The sequence below is a fragment of the Ciconia boyciana genome, chromosome 5 (assembly GCF_034638445.1).
Source record: "Ciconia boyciana chromosome 5, ASM3463844v1, whole genome shotgun sequence".
NCBI lineage: Eukaryota > Metazoa > Chordata > Aves > Ciconiiformes > Ciconiidae > Ciconia > Ciconia boyciana.
Window position 1 is genome coordinate 83,262,887 of NC_132938.1, and position 19,368 is coordinate 83,282,254.

Consider the following 19,368-nt stretch of genomic DNA (forward strand, 5'->3'; position numbering starts at 1 on the left):
ATCATGGCTGATTCAGCAAAGCGTTTACTAGTGTGTTTAACTGCAAGTGTGCCTATCTGTGCACTCAACCACACACACACACTGAGAAATCAGCCTCTTGTTGCACAGAAGCACAGCAATACATCTGTACAGCAAAGGGACTTTTACTGAAAGGTGGTAGATAACTTGTTCTTACTTTGAAGGCAATACTAAAACTATGGCAATCAGATCTCTAAAACAGCACCTTCTACCAGCTGAGAACATAGGTCTGGTTTTTGCAACTTAGACTCCTAACTGTTGCTCCCATTGCTTTTGGGTAATTTCTTGGCATATTATTGGTGGAAAAATCTGCCTTTCCAAAGAACTGCACAGGGCTGCGAGAACCAGTTTTTGTGCATCTGGGTCTTTTGTAAATTCACTTATCTTGGTTTTTAACTTCTATCACAGCCTTTGGTCTGAAGCTGAGACGGGCCAATACTTGTGGGTCCCAAATGAGCATCAGTTCCTGATGGCTGAAAGAACTATTGCATTCAAACAGATTTGCTATCTGTCTAGTATTCTATAACAATACATCAATGTTACTTTGACTGTTTTAAGTCATGTTGCAAGCTTTCATGGGTACCAGCTTAAATATTTACTGAAATCTAAATTTTTATTTACACTAAGGCCATTTAACACTACTCTGTCAATGCAAACAGACAGTTACGTGAACATAAATGTAATGTATTTGCCAAAATAGAATAGGGAGCCGAAACAGAAATAAAACTCCTACCTTAATTATGAATAATCAGAAATGAAAAACTGACATCCACATTTTCTGATATTTATAGGTAATATTATTTAGAACCATTATTGGATCTTTAATTGTCCCTTCCAACCCAAACCATTCTATGATTTTCTAAGTACTCTTGTGCAAGTACAGAATTTAACCTGTAACATGATTCAATTTATCATTTCCCCACAGTTCCTCATTACTTCACAGTATAATCAGAAGAAGAATACTGAATTAGCTAAATGACTAATATGCAATTAATTCTGAAGAGCACATAGTGAATTCAAACACAAGAGGAATTTCTAAGCTGAAACTGGAAACCAGGAAACAGCTATAGCTGCTGCATGAATTCCAGAAAGCACAGCTTTCACAGGCAAGCCGTTCTCCAGCTCTGCATCACTGGTGCACCAGCAAACCAACGAAATGCTAACATTGATAGCACAAAACAAGCAGTAGCTACAAGTTAAAAAAAAAAAACAAAACACCCCAGCTAAAAGAAAACCACCCCATTTTTGCAGTGTTGTTTTGCAGAAGGCAGGCACAAGTCATACAGCTCCCAGTGGCACTATGCACACTCCAGGCATGTTTGACATTAAGGGGCCTGGTTGTTGTGGAAACCAAATCCCATAGATTAATTAATGTTCAGCAGCCAGAGCCATCTCTCTTCCTCTCTGTCTCCCTGCCCCCAATTAAAAAAAAAAAAAAAAAAAAAAGGGGGCGGCACTTTTTACATCACAGAAGAATGTCAAAGCAAAAAGAAACTTTTTCCTCACTTTTTCCTCACAAATGCAGAATGCTACCAATAAAAGTGAACAACCTGACTGAAGTGTTAGTCCCTCATGTTTATAAAATGAAAAAATATAACACCATTTCAGAGAGCCTAGTTTTGCTTTATGTGGCTATGCCAATCTCCAGGAAGGTCCTGCAAGAAAGATGATTATGTGAAATTATTAGAATCCCTTTATGATGAAAGAACTTTTATGGAAGTCCCCCTTTTTTACTTTCAACATGTAGATGCACTAATTACAAATAATTTATTTCAGGTGAACTATTCAAGTGACTGACAGTCTTCATGTGAATGTGTTTGCGCAGTGAGTTGCAGGATTTGAACAACATTGATTTTGAGTATCAGCATTTTCTTTTAGCCGACGTTGGTTCTGATCCTTTGAAGTCGCCACATACGTCCCAGTTTACATGAGGGAGTAAGATTAGACATAAGTACGTATATGCACCTAGCAGCTTGCTATATAAATGCATACTATAAACAAGCAGAATGCACCAGACAGGTGACATAGAAAAGAAATACGGTTAAGAGCCACTACAGGTAAAATTTCAGAATTACCTAAATCCTGTTTTCAAAACAGTTTTAGGGCCATAGGTCAAACATACGGTAGATATTCATAGATTAAATTTGATGCTTTTGAAAATCCATTGTCTTCAGTATCTGCATCTTGAGGTACCTGGGTAGTTTTAATAGCCCACTTCCAATGAGAGCAAGGAACTCTTTCTCCCATTTTTTTTCCCTCAAAATATCCTTGTAAGCTATGCTACTAGTTGCCTATTGACAATACTCAATCATGAATAATTAAAATAATAAAAATCTTGAAGGCGTACCATACTTAATAGATATTTAGTAAGTAGAGAGTACGTAGGGTGAGAAAACCACTAACATAGCATAATATAAACCCATACCAAATAGGTACAAGTATTTATTATTCTGTTTCCCCCCACACACTTCTAATTAGCCAACATCACATCATGTGACTTAAAGCACTTACTTTATTTTCTCTTCAGAAGAGGTGGCGATGGATTACTGAACGTGCTCAGATATGCTATGACTTCGTGACACAGGATGACCTCATGAGAGTCCCCTACTCACTCCCATTCATAGCAGTGAAATAAATAGAGCCAATTTCTGCAAGTCAAGATACTTCCTGTGGGACAAAAACTGCACTTTGATAGTTGTGGGACAAAAACTGCACTTTGATAGTTAAACAATGCTGAGAGCTCTCATGTGTTGCTCAAATACGTAGCTCCTGAGCAAACCTACTGACTTGAATAGGTGCTCAACAGTTTTCAAAACCAAGCCAAATACAGTGTCAAATATAACATTTCAGTGCTATTTTACAACACTTGCCCTTTAAATTGGGCACCACTCCTAACTTGTTTGTATTTCATTTAAAATAAGAAAAATACCTTTGAGATGATTAATGGCTCCCCGTGCTCCAGTCCGCCTTTCAGTGTGAATCCCCATGGAGCGCCTCCTTGAAGCAGTGCCTCCAGGTAGATATATCTTCCTTTATGGGTAATGCTGGACTCTGAAGGTGATATGCTGGTGTTAATATTGTCTAACATCCTCATCTGTCCTATCACATACTCAGACAAATACAAAACCCACTCAGGCAATCACAGAACAACGAAGCTGCAAATTAAACTCCCCTGAAGCCCACCACAAGTCATCCCTGAACACATGAAACAAGAAGAGTCTGAGACAGAAAATTTTTCTTCAGAGCTGGAGTCCAAGGTGATGGGTTAAAAACATTTCTCCTTTAGAATTGCGAGGTTTTACCGGCCTTTCAGCTCTGTGCTTTCCCCATTCCCAGGTATTCTGGGCATGATAGCTTTGTGAAGATTTATCTTCCTGTCTTCGGTATATCAAACTTGTGCTTTCAAAGATGCAAGCAAAAAATGAAAAATAAAATGTTTATAGATTTAAAAGCTCCTGGCCAGCAAATTGCCAAAATCCAAACGAATGCTTCATTTGTGATTGATTATCAGTCTTTTCTTCCTTTCTGCGTGCGATTTACCATTACAATGGCCTTTTTGCCTCAGCCCACTGCACTAAAAGAATGGAAGCGTCTTCTCCCTCTCCGGCTCTCAGTTACTCTGTCCGCTTACTTCACAATTTTCTGACTTGTCAAAAAAAAAAAAAAAAGAGGCTGGGGGAGGAGGAGAAAGTCCATTCCTAAAACTATTTAGAGGGGTTTGAAATGTGAAATAACTCCATACTTATTGGATTAAAAAGCGCAAAAAAGTCTATCAGGAAAACTGGAGAAGCAGGTGAAATTAATCCTTTGGGAAAAATGTTAAGACTATAGCTGAGCTCTTTTCATTTTCTGTGCTCTCCCCGATGATCTGCCAAAGCTGCAGCAGCTACTGCTGCTATGAGGGAGGGTGAGGAAGTGAGAGAGAGAAAGAGAGATGGATTAAGGCAAGTAAGGCAGTGCTGCCCAATTGTGCACATCAAGCATGCAATTATAAAATGCAGTGTGCAAAAGCTGGGGCTCACCCTTTTATTATGCCCCCGGAAGCCACCATCTTTCTATTGTACTTGCCAAGGAATTGTAACAATCCAAACTGCCAGTTGCTGAAAATACAATGGACCTGTTCCAAATCAGCACAGTGGAGCACTGCTAATAATTTTGCTCTCATAAAGTGCTTTTCCTCCGCATGAAGCCTACCAACTTCCCTGAACATATTTCTTTCCCCCATTTACACTATCATAAAAGGTCCATGCTTTCCCAATATATGGAATAAGAAATAACAGTAAGAACTTAAGATACTTTTATTAATGCAGGCAGTCGCCAATGACCACTGTAGAACTTACCGATGTGGGTGCATCTGTGCTTGCATATATGCATGTAGGCTTAGGCATTTGACTCATCACTTAAATAGGTGTTGACAGCATATATCACTGAAGGTGTTAAAAAAATTTTCTGGTTTTTATCGGCCCTTGAATGGGATGATAGAGAGGGTAGCCCACAGACCACTCCCTTTCCTGCTGGCATAGCTGATTAAACAAATAGTAGTGCCTATGCCTCTAAGGTGCCCGCACTTTTGATCTTACAATGCTTGGGATGTGCATTATTTCTCATTCGGGCTTTGAAAGCTGTGAAGATCTTGTGTTAATAAACCCACAATGAATTGCGGGGGAAAAGCTTTGGAGCTGCGACTCTAAAACCAGAAATATTTGCATTTGTTCATGCCCTTCATGCTGCCCTATTCCCATCCCCTTTAAGATGTTAACAGTTTCCCCAGAGCCTTCTATTCGCCCCATGTGTCCCAGCTCTCGTTCCCAATAGCCATGAAGAGGAATGCAGAAAAGAGGCCCCTCCCTGTATTTTTCATGGTAGATGATCCTCAATCCTTGCTTATATTGAGCTTTGTCCCCTCTGCTTCCCTCCCAGGGGCTGAGTTTTCATTAGCTTCACATCCTGGTCAGGCTCATGGATTGCTTTTATCCAGAACTCACCCTTTAGCCTGACTCAAATCAGATTTCTGTACTTTTACACTCCTAGTGTTTCACTGTAAAAACTCTCATTCCAAATCACCACAAAGAGCAATTCATTTCTGTCCCTCCACAGATCTTCTAGAGACAGGCTAAGACTCCGGGAGCTGTCTCTTGGGGCCATACATCCTCCAATCCATAGCCATCAGGACTATTTAAGACTGCATAAGAACATGCCAGTCTGTCAACAAGCCAAGGTACTTCTTTGGATTATATAAATTTCTGATACAAAACGTTGGTCACTACACCTAACGTCTGCAGACACCAGAATTTCAGTAAGAGCTGTATTTCTCATGGTGCCTACAGTGGCTGATGATTAACAGTTATCAACATAATTTCTGAGGTACAGTTTTTCTCCTACTCCAGCGCTGCAATTCATTTCAGGTGCTGAATCCAGCATCATTTTTGCCAATAACTCCATCAAATTTGTCTCCGTTGCAAGCACATAATTTTCTCCCCCTACAACCTCCAGATTTGCTAGTCCTTTATACTGTTAATCCAGCTCTGAAAAGGTCACATACAGGTACTTGCATATGTCAGAGACCCATGACCAGCTAAGGAAAAAGGTTTGATCAATCACCCAAAAAGGGCTGCCAGATACTGTGCTGCTTTCTCAGCAGGCTCTTATTCCACACAGGAGTTAAAAATCTTTCAGATGCTCACAGAACCCAGCTCCCATCTGTGTTATTCATACATTTCTCACTGAGAAAACTGTTTGGGCCATCCCCACCATGCTCTTGGCGATGCCCAAAGAAACCAAAGGATTTTTGGAACACTAGAGATAGCAGCAACTCCAGCCCACACAAGTGGGATTTAACTTCCTGATGCAATGCAAACAAAACCAGTGCAAGATAATAACATACAGCAACTATTGACGAAGAAAGTGGGATTAACAACATGCAGATGAGCATTGCTGTGCTTTAGCTGAAAACTAATTCTTCTGAGAAATGGATTTCAGTACTGAATACAATTAAAGCAATATTTGCCATTCACCTACACAGAAACATTTCAAAGTATTAAACACAAACCTTTATTTCTCAACCTGCCTCTGGCAAGAACCTCAAATAGCACAAGTATCTTAGCACTGTTTACTACAAGAAAGGAACGCTTCTACGAGGAGTTCCTCTCAGGACAGAGCTGAGATAGTCTCTGTTGGGGTGCAATAAAAGAGACCTGGGTTCAGAAAAGTGCTGTCCACACAGAATAATATATTTGAATTAAACTTTTGCACAGTTTCAAGCGTAAGAGAAAATAAATTTGGAACAGTCATGTCAGAACCCTTTCCCTCAGCTGTCAAGTACTACACTGCTAAAGCAGGAGAAATTACCATTGATTTCACTTTTCAGAGTTCACAATCAAACCTTTCATTTATCATCAGTAAAGGCACTGCCTCCTTGCTGGCGGCTGCTCTGACTTTTCCTAAATTCCTTCAGATATGCCAAGTTTCTTTTGCAAATGAAGTTCATCAGAGCAATACTGCCCCCATCTGCTGGCAGTATCAGTTGTCAGTTTAAGTTGATTTAAATTGAAACATTTCACAGCTTAGTTAATAGGCGTTTGCTATGATTTTCCCTTTCAGAAAGAAAGCAGAATCTTTACTAAGTATTCAGAGTGGTTTTACTGATCTTACCTGGGCCCCTGAGCTGGCAAGTCATTAGGTCAGATTAAAGGTAAACCTAGAAATCAAAGAAAGGAAATTGAGCTCCTAAATTTTGTACACATCTGTTACAGCCTTTTTGGCTGGGGAACTGAACATTATGCTTAGTTCAAATCTACCTGCTGTTTAGTTATATCCTGTAAGTTCAGAGGAAGCAAATTCACAACTTAGCTCTAAAGAGAAGGTTTACAAAATAAAGCAGACCTCATCTGTACTGAAGGGACTTCTGAAGAGGAGTAACATGCCAAAATGGCTCAGAGTTGGACATCAGAAGAGCAGAATTGTAACTGATACCCAATATGTCATGTTTGGCAGAAAATTGTCATTACAAGCAGGTCAACAAAAAGTTAAGGATGAGGAGGGGGGCACTGATCATCTCGCACTCGCTCCTGCTTTTGCGGTCTTTTGTATTTCTAGTTGTACACAAACTGCTTCTGAGTGAGGAAAAGGCTTGCAACAGCCCTGTTCGAGAGAATTTATATTTTAAATTGGCAAGGGAGACAAAAGGGGATAGAAATGTGGTCTTCATACCTTTCACAGATACAAGCAGAGGGAACGGGTGACTTGCTCATGGTTGTACATGAAGCATGAAAAGGCTGAAAAATTAAAGTAGTGCTTCTTCTTCCTAGCTCACTGGTTTTATCACAGAACAACTTATCTTTTCTTCCAGACAGGGCTCTATATAAGCTGAAGAGCTTCAGGAATTTTAAATAATAATAGACGGCCTTCAAGCACCAGCGGCCGGCTGGCCCAGCTTCTTCCTCTCCCCCTGAGTTCTGAAGCCATTCACCTAAATCTGCAGTAGGACAGAACGAAACACAAGTGTCAAAAGACACAACCGTCCTGAATCAGCCCAGGATCCCTTAAGTGAATAATTCCTTCCTGGGGTAACAATTCCCCTGAAGGTTTATTATATAAAAAAATTAGAAACAAGTAAACAGAAAACATGGGTTTTGTATACTTACCTCCAATCAGCTTGCTGACTGTAACATATCCATCCACTCAACTCTGTAAAATGTCAGTCTTGCATCTAAAAGAAGAAATTACAGGAAGGAACACACGTTAAGACTCTGTATGGCCTCAAAGGTATTGCAATCAACTACCAATGTTCAAAATTCATTTAGTCTAGAGAGACATTCCTAGGGCTACACAGGGAAGCTGTGCTCAGATTCCAGGTTAGATTTGAGTTCATCTTCCCTCCAGGCCACAGAATAAGCCTGCTTTTCTGGACAGGCCTGAGGTAAAATATGAAAAATCACACAGAGAAAGGGAAAAACAGAGATCTGAGAGTGAAAGGAAAGCACAAAGCTGAGAAACAAGTAAGCTGCAAAATCCATGAATCTGTATCCTTTTTGTGTTGGAAAAGGCACTTGTCTTTGAAGTCTGAAAATAAAGAATTTTCTTTGGTGAATATAAAAAAGCCTCTCCATATAATATTGCCTCTGGCACAAAATAGCTCTGGGTCCCTCAGTTACTCAAAGCAAACTGAAAAGCAACAAGCCAAGGTGAGGAATAGATCCATCCCTCAAAGGAGAGCATAAGTACTGTCACAAGTGAAGGAGGTGAATTCAGGGTATCTGAATTCAGAATTGCAGATTTTGTCTCTGCATCTGAATTTTCACCTATCTGACATAATGCACAGAGAATCACCCAGCTGAAACAAGAGTTCAAATCAGGAACCAGGAATCAAAAAAGAGTCATCACAGTACAACAACAAAACTTTACAACATACAGGTTGTTGTTGTTATACAAGCATTATAACTGTAACAACACTGAGGCCATTTCAGCAATAATAATCCCTGATTTTTCTATATATTACCGTAAGCCCTTCCAGAGAAACAGGCCATTTTGCACCCTGAATGGACTAACCTAACACAATGCACAAAAGCAGGGACATCAAAGATAAGTCCTCATTCTAACATTACATTAATAAAAGATTGCATGATTACACAGAATTATCCAGTATTATTATGCTAAAGGGGTTTCCCGTGTTGAGACTCAGTTACACAGTTTGGAAAAAGAGAGAAGCACAAAATGGTCAGGGCAGCCATCGCCTCATTTAATTGAACAATTGTATAGTACTTCTCTCTATCTTAGCAGGCTGTGTACACGACTGGACAGCTTTTAGATATACCCATCTGCTGAGATCAGAGGTTTCTGTGCCGAGCTGTTTCTTGCAAGATGGATTACAGCTGAAGTCATCTGAGGCACCATGGCCAGATGTTCTCACTGTAAGGCCAGACATCGGAGCTCATCCTGTAAAGAGGATGAGCAAATTCTGTAGACATTTATGTTTGATATGTGGCATATGAAGAAACTTGGGAGGTTCAGACAGATTAATTTGGGGGGGGGTGTGTCCCCCAAAATAGGGTGATTATTTAACAGTTAAAGCCATTATTAATGCCTTTAATGAAATCTGAAATGGCTGGTGGGTATGGCCCAGGTATTTTAGAAGTAGAGCCTCTGCTGGCATAAATTACTCCATTACCTTCCTCTGAAGCTATATCCCCCTGCACAGCTCATAGTCCTCTCTGTGGGAGGAATGTATTATTTTCAACACAAGAAGTTTATATTTGCATCTTGCTGGCAAACCTGTGGTGATTCTCAGATTTTTCTTCTCAGAGATATTCCTAAAATAGGAGAAAAGTTATTCAGGACTTACATCCTAAAAGTTATTCTGTCCCCAGGTTGTAACTGCTGTTTCAGGAGCGGCAGGGGGAAGCAGCAAAGACGCTGGGGTGCTCAAGAGCTGGACTCGCACCAAACACTAGACAAAAAAGGCACTTGCTGCCAGGAGAGGTAATGCTCCGCAGAAAGCACCCCGCCACGACCCTGATGGGGTAAAGCTATCAAGTTTCCCGCTGAAACCGGACTTTGAATGACACTTTGCGGAGAAATCAAAGAGTGGATGCGGCGTTTATTGGCTCCCCCTCATGCACATGATCAGCTCCAGAGGAGGAGTTTGTTCCCAAGGCTACCGAGTCGGGCAAAGGGGCTGGGGTAAGGGGCAGGTGGCTCCCAACGGCTCCGGAGGGGTTCGGGAGCTGGATGAGCAGCCCGCAGCAGGGCAAAAGCGGGAGCGAATGCGAGATGATGAGTGCCCCGCTCCTTTCCCAGCCCCGCAGCAAGGAGCAAAACCTCAGTGCACCATCCAAAATAGGGGAGAAACAAACCTCACCAGGGTCTGTCAGAGGTAGGTGCGGGCCGCCTCCCGGATGAGTTTTCATGCTTTGTTAACATCTGAGACTGCTTGAGCATCAAAATCTGGCTTCAGGATACTGCTTAGCGTATTTACCTATAAACTCTGTTGCCTCTTTTCTCTATGGATAGAAGAAAAATACATCTTTTCGGTGCTGCCTCTTTTTTCTGGGTGGTGCAATAGAAAGTTCTTCTTTCCTCAGGCTGTTTTCCATCCTCTGCATGTGTTTTTTGCTGCTGATGCACTGACCACTCTGGAGCGTGGTGCAGCTAGACGAGTGGAGACCAGAGGTCTATTTTCATCTGGTTAATTCTTACTTTTCTTCGCTCAGTCTGAAGTAGCCCACGTAAAACCAGTTTTGTTCCTTTGTCTTTAGGTTTGTCTTTTAGCACTAGGTGAATGCTTTTCTTCTCTTGTAAATTAAAATGGTGTGTTCTCCGTTGAGGAATGGTTATGTGTTTTTCTTCTTAGTCAGGTATTTAAATATATAAACATGTGTGTCTGTCTCCTGAGTTTGCTCTGACTTAAGTTCTCCAGCTCTCTGATGATTTTGTTTTGGGCCCAGTTCATACACCTGTTCCTGGAAACTTGTAACATGGTGTGTCTGCTATAAGCTGTTGGTTGCTATTTCAAATAACTTGAAAAGATGGACAGCCTGTTGACATCTGTGTGTTCACTCCTGAAATCAAGATCCAAAATGGAACAGTCAGCCACATCATTTTCTCTGCTGAAGTAAAGCAATCGTCTGTTGACTCTGCACCCACTCTCGCACTGAGAATTGAAAATACCAGTCAGGCAATCACCTTTGGGAATTCAAAACCATTTAATCTCTGAAGAGATTGGTGTAAAAATCAAAAGATTTTAATTTTTATATCTGAACTGTTTTTTGGGAAGATGCTTTGGGCCCTCAGGCCTTTTCTCTGGTGGGATGAAGCCTCCTCACCCCAACTTCTGCCTCCAGTCAGTTCATGGTCACCCTCCCAAATGTGCTACCTTGCTGGCCAAATACCATGAGGAAGATGATCCAGGCTCTCCCCTACCCCCGAATGAGACGATTTTTATTTCCAGTCTCAAGCACGGCATCATTAAATCACCTGCCATCGCAATCCAGCGGCCCTGAGGGCGCCTGAACTCCTGTGCCCACAGCCTGAGGGGGGCACACGTGAGCGGCCATTTTGAGGCTGAGGGGCCGAGCGCCTGCGGGGACAGGGAGCGGGGACGGCGCTGGGGCTGCGCGCCCGCTGGCTTCCACGCCACAGCTTCCCCGAGGCCACGCTGAGATGAAGCGGGCGGCTCCCAGAGGATCGGGTCGCAGCCGCGGGAGGGCCCCTCCCCGGGGAGGAGGCCGGAGAAGGGGTGAGACAGTTCTCACGGTAAGGGAGTAGCCTCTGGGGAGGCAATAGCAGGTCCACACTCTAATGAGGTAAAAAACCCCGCAGAGGCAATGTGTGGAGGGTTTATAGAGCCTAGAGGGACTTCGGGACAGACCTGCGCAGGCAGAAAAGGGCGGGCGGGGCGCTCAAGGGCTCCCTCGTTTCCCGCCACGGAAACGCAGGTGGCCGCATGCGGCGGACATTTTGCCGGCGCTCGGCTGGGCCCCTGCTACTATCGCCGCCGGGGAGATCCATAGCCGCCGCCGGCTTCGCCCTCCTTTGCCGCACGGAAAACGCGGGTGGAGGGTAGAGGGAAATGACAAGGTCCGTCCGGGTTTAGGAAAAATGGTCCTGTCGTCGTGGAGCAGTTGAACTTTCAGGGGCTGCTATGTGAGGGTTGGAGGCAATGCTTTCATGTTAAGGAAGCATTTCTGGTACTCGGGATTGGGGTCTGGGATAAAGGGCTCCAGGTTTCTCCGTTACGTGCCCTTAGGAAGCACCCACAGTGGTCTCTTTCAATCCAGTGGGTATATTGAAGGTTTCAAATAATCTACGGTATGGAAACTGCTACTGCAGCTACCTCTTGACTTGGAGTGTAGTCCCGTGTCTTCGAGAGGACCAGTCACCCAGGAAAATCCAAGTAACACAAATAAAATCCCATCAGATACCATCCAGCTCAAAGCTACCCCTGAGTAATAAATTTTTCTTCCTTCCCCCCCCCCCCCACCGAGGAAAAGGTTCACAGTCTTGCCCCCCAGGGCTGTTAATAGCAGTTATGCTCCCAAAACTCAAGACATCCAAATCTAGACTTGCCCACCTTGGGCTCACCCCAGACTTCAATTTTTCTTTTCTTTTGGCCATAGCTCCAAAAGCACTTCTGTGAGGAAAAAGTCCATTTGGCTTTAATCAAGGAGGTTGGGATAGACAACATTTGTAGATGAGATTAAGGCAGATGTTTATAGAAATCTCATTTTCAGTGTTTCTTGTACAAGAGTTCTGTATCTGGAAACATCGTAGGAAAGTGGTAGTGTATATGCTTTGCCACTTAATTGTTGCAAAACTTCACAGGCGATGCTAACAAGTACTTATAAAAGCCTGCATCTGTGTTCATTCTGACAAGCATAAGACTTCAAAAAGGAGAGAAACTATCTCCTTCAATATCCTTTAATTACTCCTGCAGTATTAAAATTAGGTGGGCAAAATTCATTTTTTATTGCCTAAAGTTGATTCTTAATATGTTAGAAAATAAGGGCAGACCTTTTTCTTCACAGGTGCTGTGACAATGACTGAGAATATCCAGGAATTAAGGTAGTACACAGGTTTTGTTTGTTATTAGAGAAATTCCTGTACCTGCTATCTGTCATTACAGTAAACAGCACACTCACTGAAAATGGAAGTTGACAGATTCCTGAGGTGTAGTCTGTTATACTAATGTGACAGGAAAGATGTGAACACAAAATTTAAGGATATGGCTGCCCAAGGCACTCTACAGTGAAGGATGAATTACACTGATCATTGTAATTTGTGTGCCAGGATAATAGCTTCATTTCTGTCCCCGATGGAATGAGTTCTTCCTGCTGGCAATGGCATTTCTGCACAAATAGCAGGATATAGTACTGCCTTTTGATAATGAATTTGCAGGTGTCCAGGATTCTGCCTACTATTAGATTCAGAATCATTCAGCATTGGAGAAGTGACACTTGTGAAATTCAGTGATTTTACTGTTTTGGGTGATATTTTTTTTCTCCCAGTAGGTGGTGCTTGGATTTAGTGAGTTTGTATATACAGTTGTGTATCTAATATTTGAAAGTTTCTCCCAAAGAAGGATCACTAATGAGTTGGAAAATTAATGGCCAACTGATAAGAATGGGGATGGTATTTTTCTTTCTAAAGCTTTGATTTACTGATTCACTCAGACTCTGATGGATCAAACCGAAGCATCATCTCACCACTGTGCTTATTGCAACAGTGTGTAGTGGCAGATGCATAGAAAAATGGTCAGGAAAAAGTGATACTTTTGCTTAGTATACCTCAGTATCTCAGTGTCCAGGGAATTACAATGTAAAGACTTAATGAATCTGAATGTCTGTCCCAACTGTCAAATTTATTGGTCCTGGGGATTTGTCTAGTCATTCTTTCAACCTGTTTATGCATTTAGGTTATACTCCACAATAACAAGGTAGTGTTGATAGAACTTCCACCCTTGCCTGTAGCTGGTGCCCCTTCTTCCTACTTTCAGGGTAACAGAAGGATGCTTTTCCCCATGCTCTGCAGCTCTTTTGCGTCTGTGTCCTCTGATCTTTTTTATCAGTAATACTATAGAATGAAATTCCAGGTTTATCAGGATGTGTTAATACGGATGCAGAGAGGCAGCATAACAAGTGCAGTGTACAGACACAGGGACTTGTTGCATTGTGAAAAAAAAGTGCTGTGTGGACAGAAATCAACTGTGTATGTTGTAATTGGGTCATCTGTGAATGTCATAGTCCTGCTGTTGCTCACACAACAGTACTGACACTAAATGACAGGGAGCTGCTCTCCTTGCTCATCTCATATTCCTCCCTCACCTGTAGGCTTGCCACTTAAAATATTTTTCCATAATTTCAGATTCCTCTTCGTCCCTGAACTATTTTTTCTTCACGTTTCCTCTTAGCTTTCTTCTATTTACAGCTTACAGGTGAACTGCCAAAACTTGCCTATTACTCTCACTTAGAATGGATTTCTTCTCTTGGTCAGAAAATTTTCTTTTGCCTTTTTTTTTGTTTCCTTATCTGTCTACTTTCTTTGCACAGACACATCCCCCCCCCTCTCCGAATGTAGGAAATTATCTATTGCCTGATCAATTCCAAGAAAATCAGATGGTGTGAATCTGCACGTTTCCTTTCTTCTGTGCTCAAGGTTTTATATAACCAAGCACTTCTCTGATTCTGCAAGTTTTCTGATGTTTCTTATTATGCCTGCAAATTAAGTATTTGACAGATTTCTGTGGGTTTGATTGACCATACAGTTACAGTTTTGTGTCAGTAAGGTAGCATTTTACTGGCCAGCTAGGAGAAAAAATGTGGAAATCAAACGAAATCCCTTTTCAGAAGATTAACCAATTTAGTTCTGTTTGTTTGATGAAGTGTTATTTTATTTGTTTGGACTTTTATACATTATGCCTGCTAGTCGCAAAACATGATAGTTCACTTGACTACAGTGGAGTTGCAGCAGTTGAAGATGTGGCACTGTGTTGCCAAATATAAGTGCAAACCAGGAAAATACAACAGCGGTACCAAACAAATTCTTTGGTTTCACTTCTTTTTTCAGTTACTCTTTTCAAGTTGCATTTGTGACACGGTGCAGTTGGATGCTCTTCTGTATTCAGTCCTGCCTTTTCAGCAAATGTTTCTATGTGCTATTCTGCAGGGAGGCACTGGAAAGACAAACAAAAGAGGCTCTGAAACTTCACGAAGAAGCCACCAAATTCCCAGTGGAATCAATGACACAGTCTTTGAGTCATGAGGATTCTTTACCAAGTGGCAATATGCCAGGCGTGGGCAAGTATTAAACGGATTTCAGAACAAGATTTGGGAGTAAATCACTATAAACATTGCAGACTATTATGTGATTTAGAAGGGTGCTCATAAGCTCATGTTTCAAGTTGAATCCTCTTTAGGCCCTGCATCTTGAACGGCTCTTGTTGACACAAGCCCAGAGCACTTTTGAAGTGTTCTCCTCTGAACACTGTGGCATTCCCCACCCACTGTGCAACTCTAGAATTGGCTGGGTTTGTTGTCCTTAGAAAAGACAATTCCTAGGTTTGACTATCGATAGATAGATACTGAGAGGCCCTAATGCCCAGTTTGTACAGATGACTGTTGATTCTCACGTAACGACTCTTATTACAACACTTAAATTTATCTGTCTTTCAGGTGGTGCTAGCCCATTTCTTGGCAACCAGAATGTTTTAGCTTCTTCCATTCTCAGCACAGTGATGGAAAACTCAGCCTCTTGTAGTACTGGTAGCAGTCCACCCAAAAGTGTCTTCTGTTCCAAATGTGAAATACATACTTATTCTGAGAAAAAAACCATGAGTGGTGCTGGCAAAGAACATGTGGAAAATGTTCTGGAAGAATACTCGCAGAAAGGTAGAGATGTGCAGAAGAGGCTGAATGAAGTGAGTTGCAGATTTGCGGCAGCTTCTTATGTATAGATGAGCTTTTTTTGTTTTTGTCATTGCTGAGTCTTTGGACAGTTTCATCAGTGCTATTTTGAGCAGCCTCTTGACTGCTGTAAATTGTACTTGGCCGTCATGATTCCCACATGTCATTTGACAGACAGAAATAGGCAGTGGGTAATAATATTGTTCGCACAATCCCTGTAAGGATGTTCCATGCATAGTTGGTCCACCATAGCACAGTGTGACTAGCCAGTTAACTAAGAAATATTAAAAAAAAAAAAAAAAAAGAAAAGAAACAAAAATAACCTCTTAATTCCCATATCCATGCTGCTCTCAGCCTCATTTTTTTAGGTTATATATTCAGTATTTCGGTTGGTTTAGCTTGGTTGGTTGTTTTTTTTTCTTCTTTAGACCACTGAGCTACATGAGCAACAGAAAATCAATTTAAGACTGATCATTGCTGATTTGCAGACCAAACTGATGGAATTGCAATTGGAAAGAGATGCGCTTCAGGACACCAGGTATGAAGGCCAAGACAGATGTATTATGGAGAGTGTATATATGGGCTTTGAGAGGCACACCAGATCTCCTAAGTGAGAAGCTTGCCCTCAGGAATGAAGACAGTGAGACTATGGCACCTTGGTTTAGAAACTGGCTTATTATGTAGTTGTAAAAAACAGCAGTTAATCAACATAAGTATTATACCTATTAGTCAGGATAAAAGTCCATGTTGTGAATCCTGTGTTTTTAAATTATTTCTTTGGTTTCTGCATTCAGACAAAAGGAATCCCAGAGCCAAGAGAATGTAAAAATACAGCTAAAAAATACTATTCAAGAGCTGGAAGCTGCCAACCAGCTGCAGGAGGAGATGCTGAGGGAGGCTGACAGCCAAACTGAGCATCTAAAAAAGATGGTGCACAGCCACAAGGAAGTACTTCTGGAACTACATGGCATCCTAATGGACTACAAAGACAGCACAGGCAAGAAACTCTATGAGCATGAGAATATTACTAGCCTACACATCCACAACCTGAGCACAGCATTTGCTGATGTCCTGCGAGATTTAGACTCGGAGGTGTCATACCTCAAAGAAAAGGTTGTCTTGGTATGTGAAAAAAGTGCTACTTTTCCTTCCAACACTCTGTGTTCTGTTTTTTAGAAAATATTTTTGAAAACTCCACGAGCTCCCATCTAAACTGGCCTAAGGAAGTGGTTGTGGCATAAAGAGGTACAAATGCTGCTTTGCAGTTCAGATGGCAGGTGCTGGTATGCCAGCCTTTTACACTGTCCCAACTTGAGATTGGGTTTATTGCTGGAATTTAACCTATGTTGCACACATTTTCACAGTTCAAGGTGGAAGCAAAAGGAAGGAAATTACACTTTGAAAATTACTGTTTAGACTGTCTTTTCTTTAGGGGTTAGCATTGTCATCTGTTCACAATAGGTGGAAGAAAAACTTCAGTCATTGAAAAAAGATTCACGGACCCAAAAACAACTTCTGCTTCAGCAACATCAGAATAGGTACCTGTTCTCCATTTATTTATTCATAAAACATAAATAGACATTTTTTCACGTTCCACAGATAATTATTTTCTGATGATGATGATGTTGGCGGGGGCGGGGCAGACTGGCTGGGGGGCAGCAAGCGATGTTTTTGAGGACTTAACAATTGTTCCATTCCAGATGTTTATTTGCTCTTAACTTCCTGCTGCTTTTTCCTTCTGTGCTGACAATTTCCTGGTTTATTCACTGCCTCAAAAAATACTATTTTGGAAGAATCTGTACACTTCAATTTTGTAAGTGTGATCGGTCACTTAGCCCCATACCAGCCACTATAAAGAAAATTAACTCTCTTTCAGCTGAAACCAGGACAGGTGGACATCTAGAATTTGTTGGGAGACTAGTTCCACCGTTAAAAGACTGAAAGTAGTCACTTTGGTGGTAAAATCAGCATTTTCTTACTAATTTCACTAAGAGCTTTGTCCTTTCTTGTTCAAGAAGTCCTAATTTCCCCAGCTGTCCACCTTTTTGAACAGCAACCTGTTCAAAATGAAAGGGTCAGTAACTCAATACATAATATTTCATTCACAGTAGAACATCAAAATGATTACATTTCTGACTACTGAAAAATATCATTATCTCTTCAGTGGAGAAGTTATTACTTGCCAAGACTAAAATTATAACCAGTATTTTCTTTTTGAAACAGGATTGAGCAGCTAATAAGTGAGCATGAACAGGAGGTGGCAGCACTAACTGATAAAGCTAACAGTGCACGCAGCTATGCAAATAGTATCCAAAGCCAGATGGAGATCATTCAGTATGTTTTTTGATTATAGTATAGAAAATGTTAAGAGTAACCTTAGTTTGAGAGAAAGCTTATGCTGCCAGTATACTCTACTCTCTGCCCTACGCTTTTGGTTTCTTAGTGTCTTTGTTTAAAGAGTTAAGCAGTCCTTGCATAAATTATGGAATGAAGAAAAAAAGGGAAAAAAACATTAAACCGTACTATATAGAGGAGAGGCAAAATAGCCATACATTAGGCAAACTCTGAGGATTGGGAGTCTCGGGCTGGTTCTCAGACTGCTCTGGTTCAGAAGAAGAGTAAGGCCAGCAAAGTCAGTGGAAGTTCAGACTGGCTCGAGCTGTCATCTCTGTTCTTGCCATGAGCTTTTGGGATGATGAATCTCTGTTATCTGAGTTGTGAACAGTTTCTGAGGAGTACATGGCTAGAGTTAAGGGATGAAAGAGTATGTAAGCTAAGAGCTGTGGCTAAGTGCACCATCACCTTTGCCTTCTAAATGTTCTATGGATTCAGATACAAAATTAATTTCCAGCAGCATTATCGGTTGAATCACAAACAAGAATGGGTAAACAGTTGGGTTGTTTGCCTACATGTACAAATAATAATTAATGGTGATTGAAAAGAAAGGGTAATTTTCAGCTGGGATAAATAGTTACGTTGGTACTGTTGACTTTGGTAACAATTGAGTGCGAATAAAAAGACACTTAATTCTCACCGGCTACTTGATGACTCAGAAGTCAGTGCTCAATATATCAGTTAAAAAAACGAGGACATACCATGCAGTGGTGCAAACTTAAGATGAGATTTAAATACCAGTATGCATTAATACTTGACTTGCATAGTTGACACTGAATAGCTGATAGTGAAATGCTTTTCAGTTCTGCCTGTAGAATAGTTGGAGTGCATTTGAAAGCAGACTTAGCTTTCTTAGAACTTGCTTGAGAATAAATGAGTTTTCAGGGATAAAAAGCATCAACATTTCAATTCGTGTGATTTTTTATTTGAGATAGATATCAGCAAATCTAACCGTAAGAAACTGTAATTTTTATGTGATCCCACTGTGAATGATAATCATAATTCAAAGCAGTAAGTGTCAGCGGTCATACTGATTGCAGTGAAAATGTTTCACGCTTTCATGGTTCTTACAGTTTCTGATTTCTCCACCTAAAACTTTTCTTAGAGAACAAACAAGAAACCAAAATTCAGTGCGTGCACATCAAGTTAGTCACCTGGAATCTACAGTTTCTCAGCTGCGTTCTGAATTACAGGAAGCCAAGAGGATGTATGAAGACAAGGTGGGTATGGATTTTTGTTTTAGCAAAAAACTGGATTCCAGTTGTTTATAAAAATTTTGAATATCTTCAAATTCTTTCTTATTTTTGGTGAAAGATAATTCATGTTTTCTTTAGAAAATAACCTGAAAACACTTGCTCTCCACTCCCTTCAAAAATTAGTGGAGCTGACCCAGGCAGAAATGCTTGATGGATCCAAATCCAGCTTAGATTACAAGTCATGAGCATTTAGGCATCCTTCTCCTGCATGCTATTGGAAAGGGAGAGTTCAGGTCACAGGAGTACCATGAAGTTTGGCAGAGCTGATAGTCTCTGATCCAAAAAGGTCTGAGGATGGAATGCCA

General features: G+C 41.2%; 1 protein-coding gene across 1 annotated transcript in view; it reads left to right on the forward strand.

The window, feature by feature from the left end:
• CCDC158 (coiled-coil domain containing 158) overlaps window positions 1–19,368 on the forward strand; it is an 86,904-nt gene that overhangs the window by 43,437 nt on the left and 24,099 nt on the right. Inside the window, 9 exon segments of the mRNA XM_072863419.1 lie at window positions 10,079–10,263; window positions 10,367–10,370; window positions 12,540–12,576; window positions 15,842–15,951; window positions 16,208–16,535; window positions 16,875–16,951; window positions 17,637–17,688; window positions 17,690–17,751; window positions 18,913–19,027. Coding sequence (XP_072719520.1) covers window positions 10,079–10,263; window positions 10,367–10,370; window positions 12,540–12,576; window positions 15,842–15,951; window positions 16,208–16,535; window positions 16,875–16,951; window positions 17,637–17,688; window positions 17,690–17,751; window positions 18,913–19,027 — 970 coding nt within the window.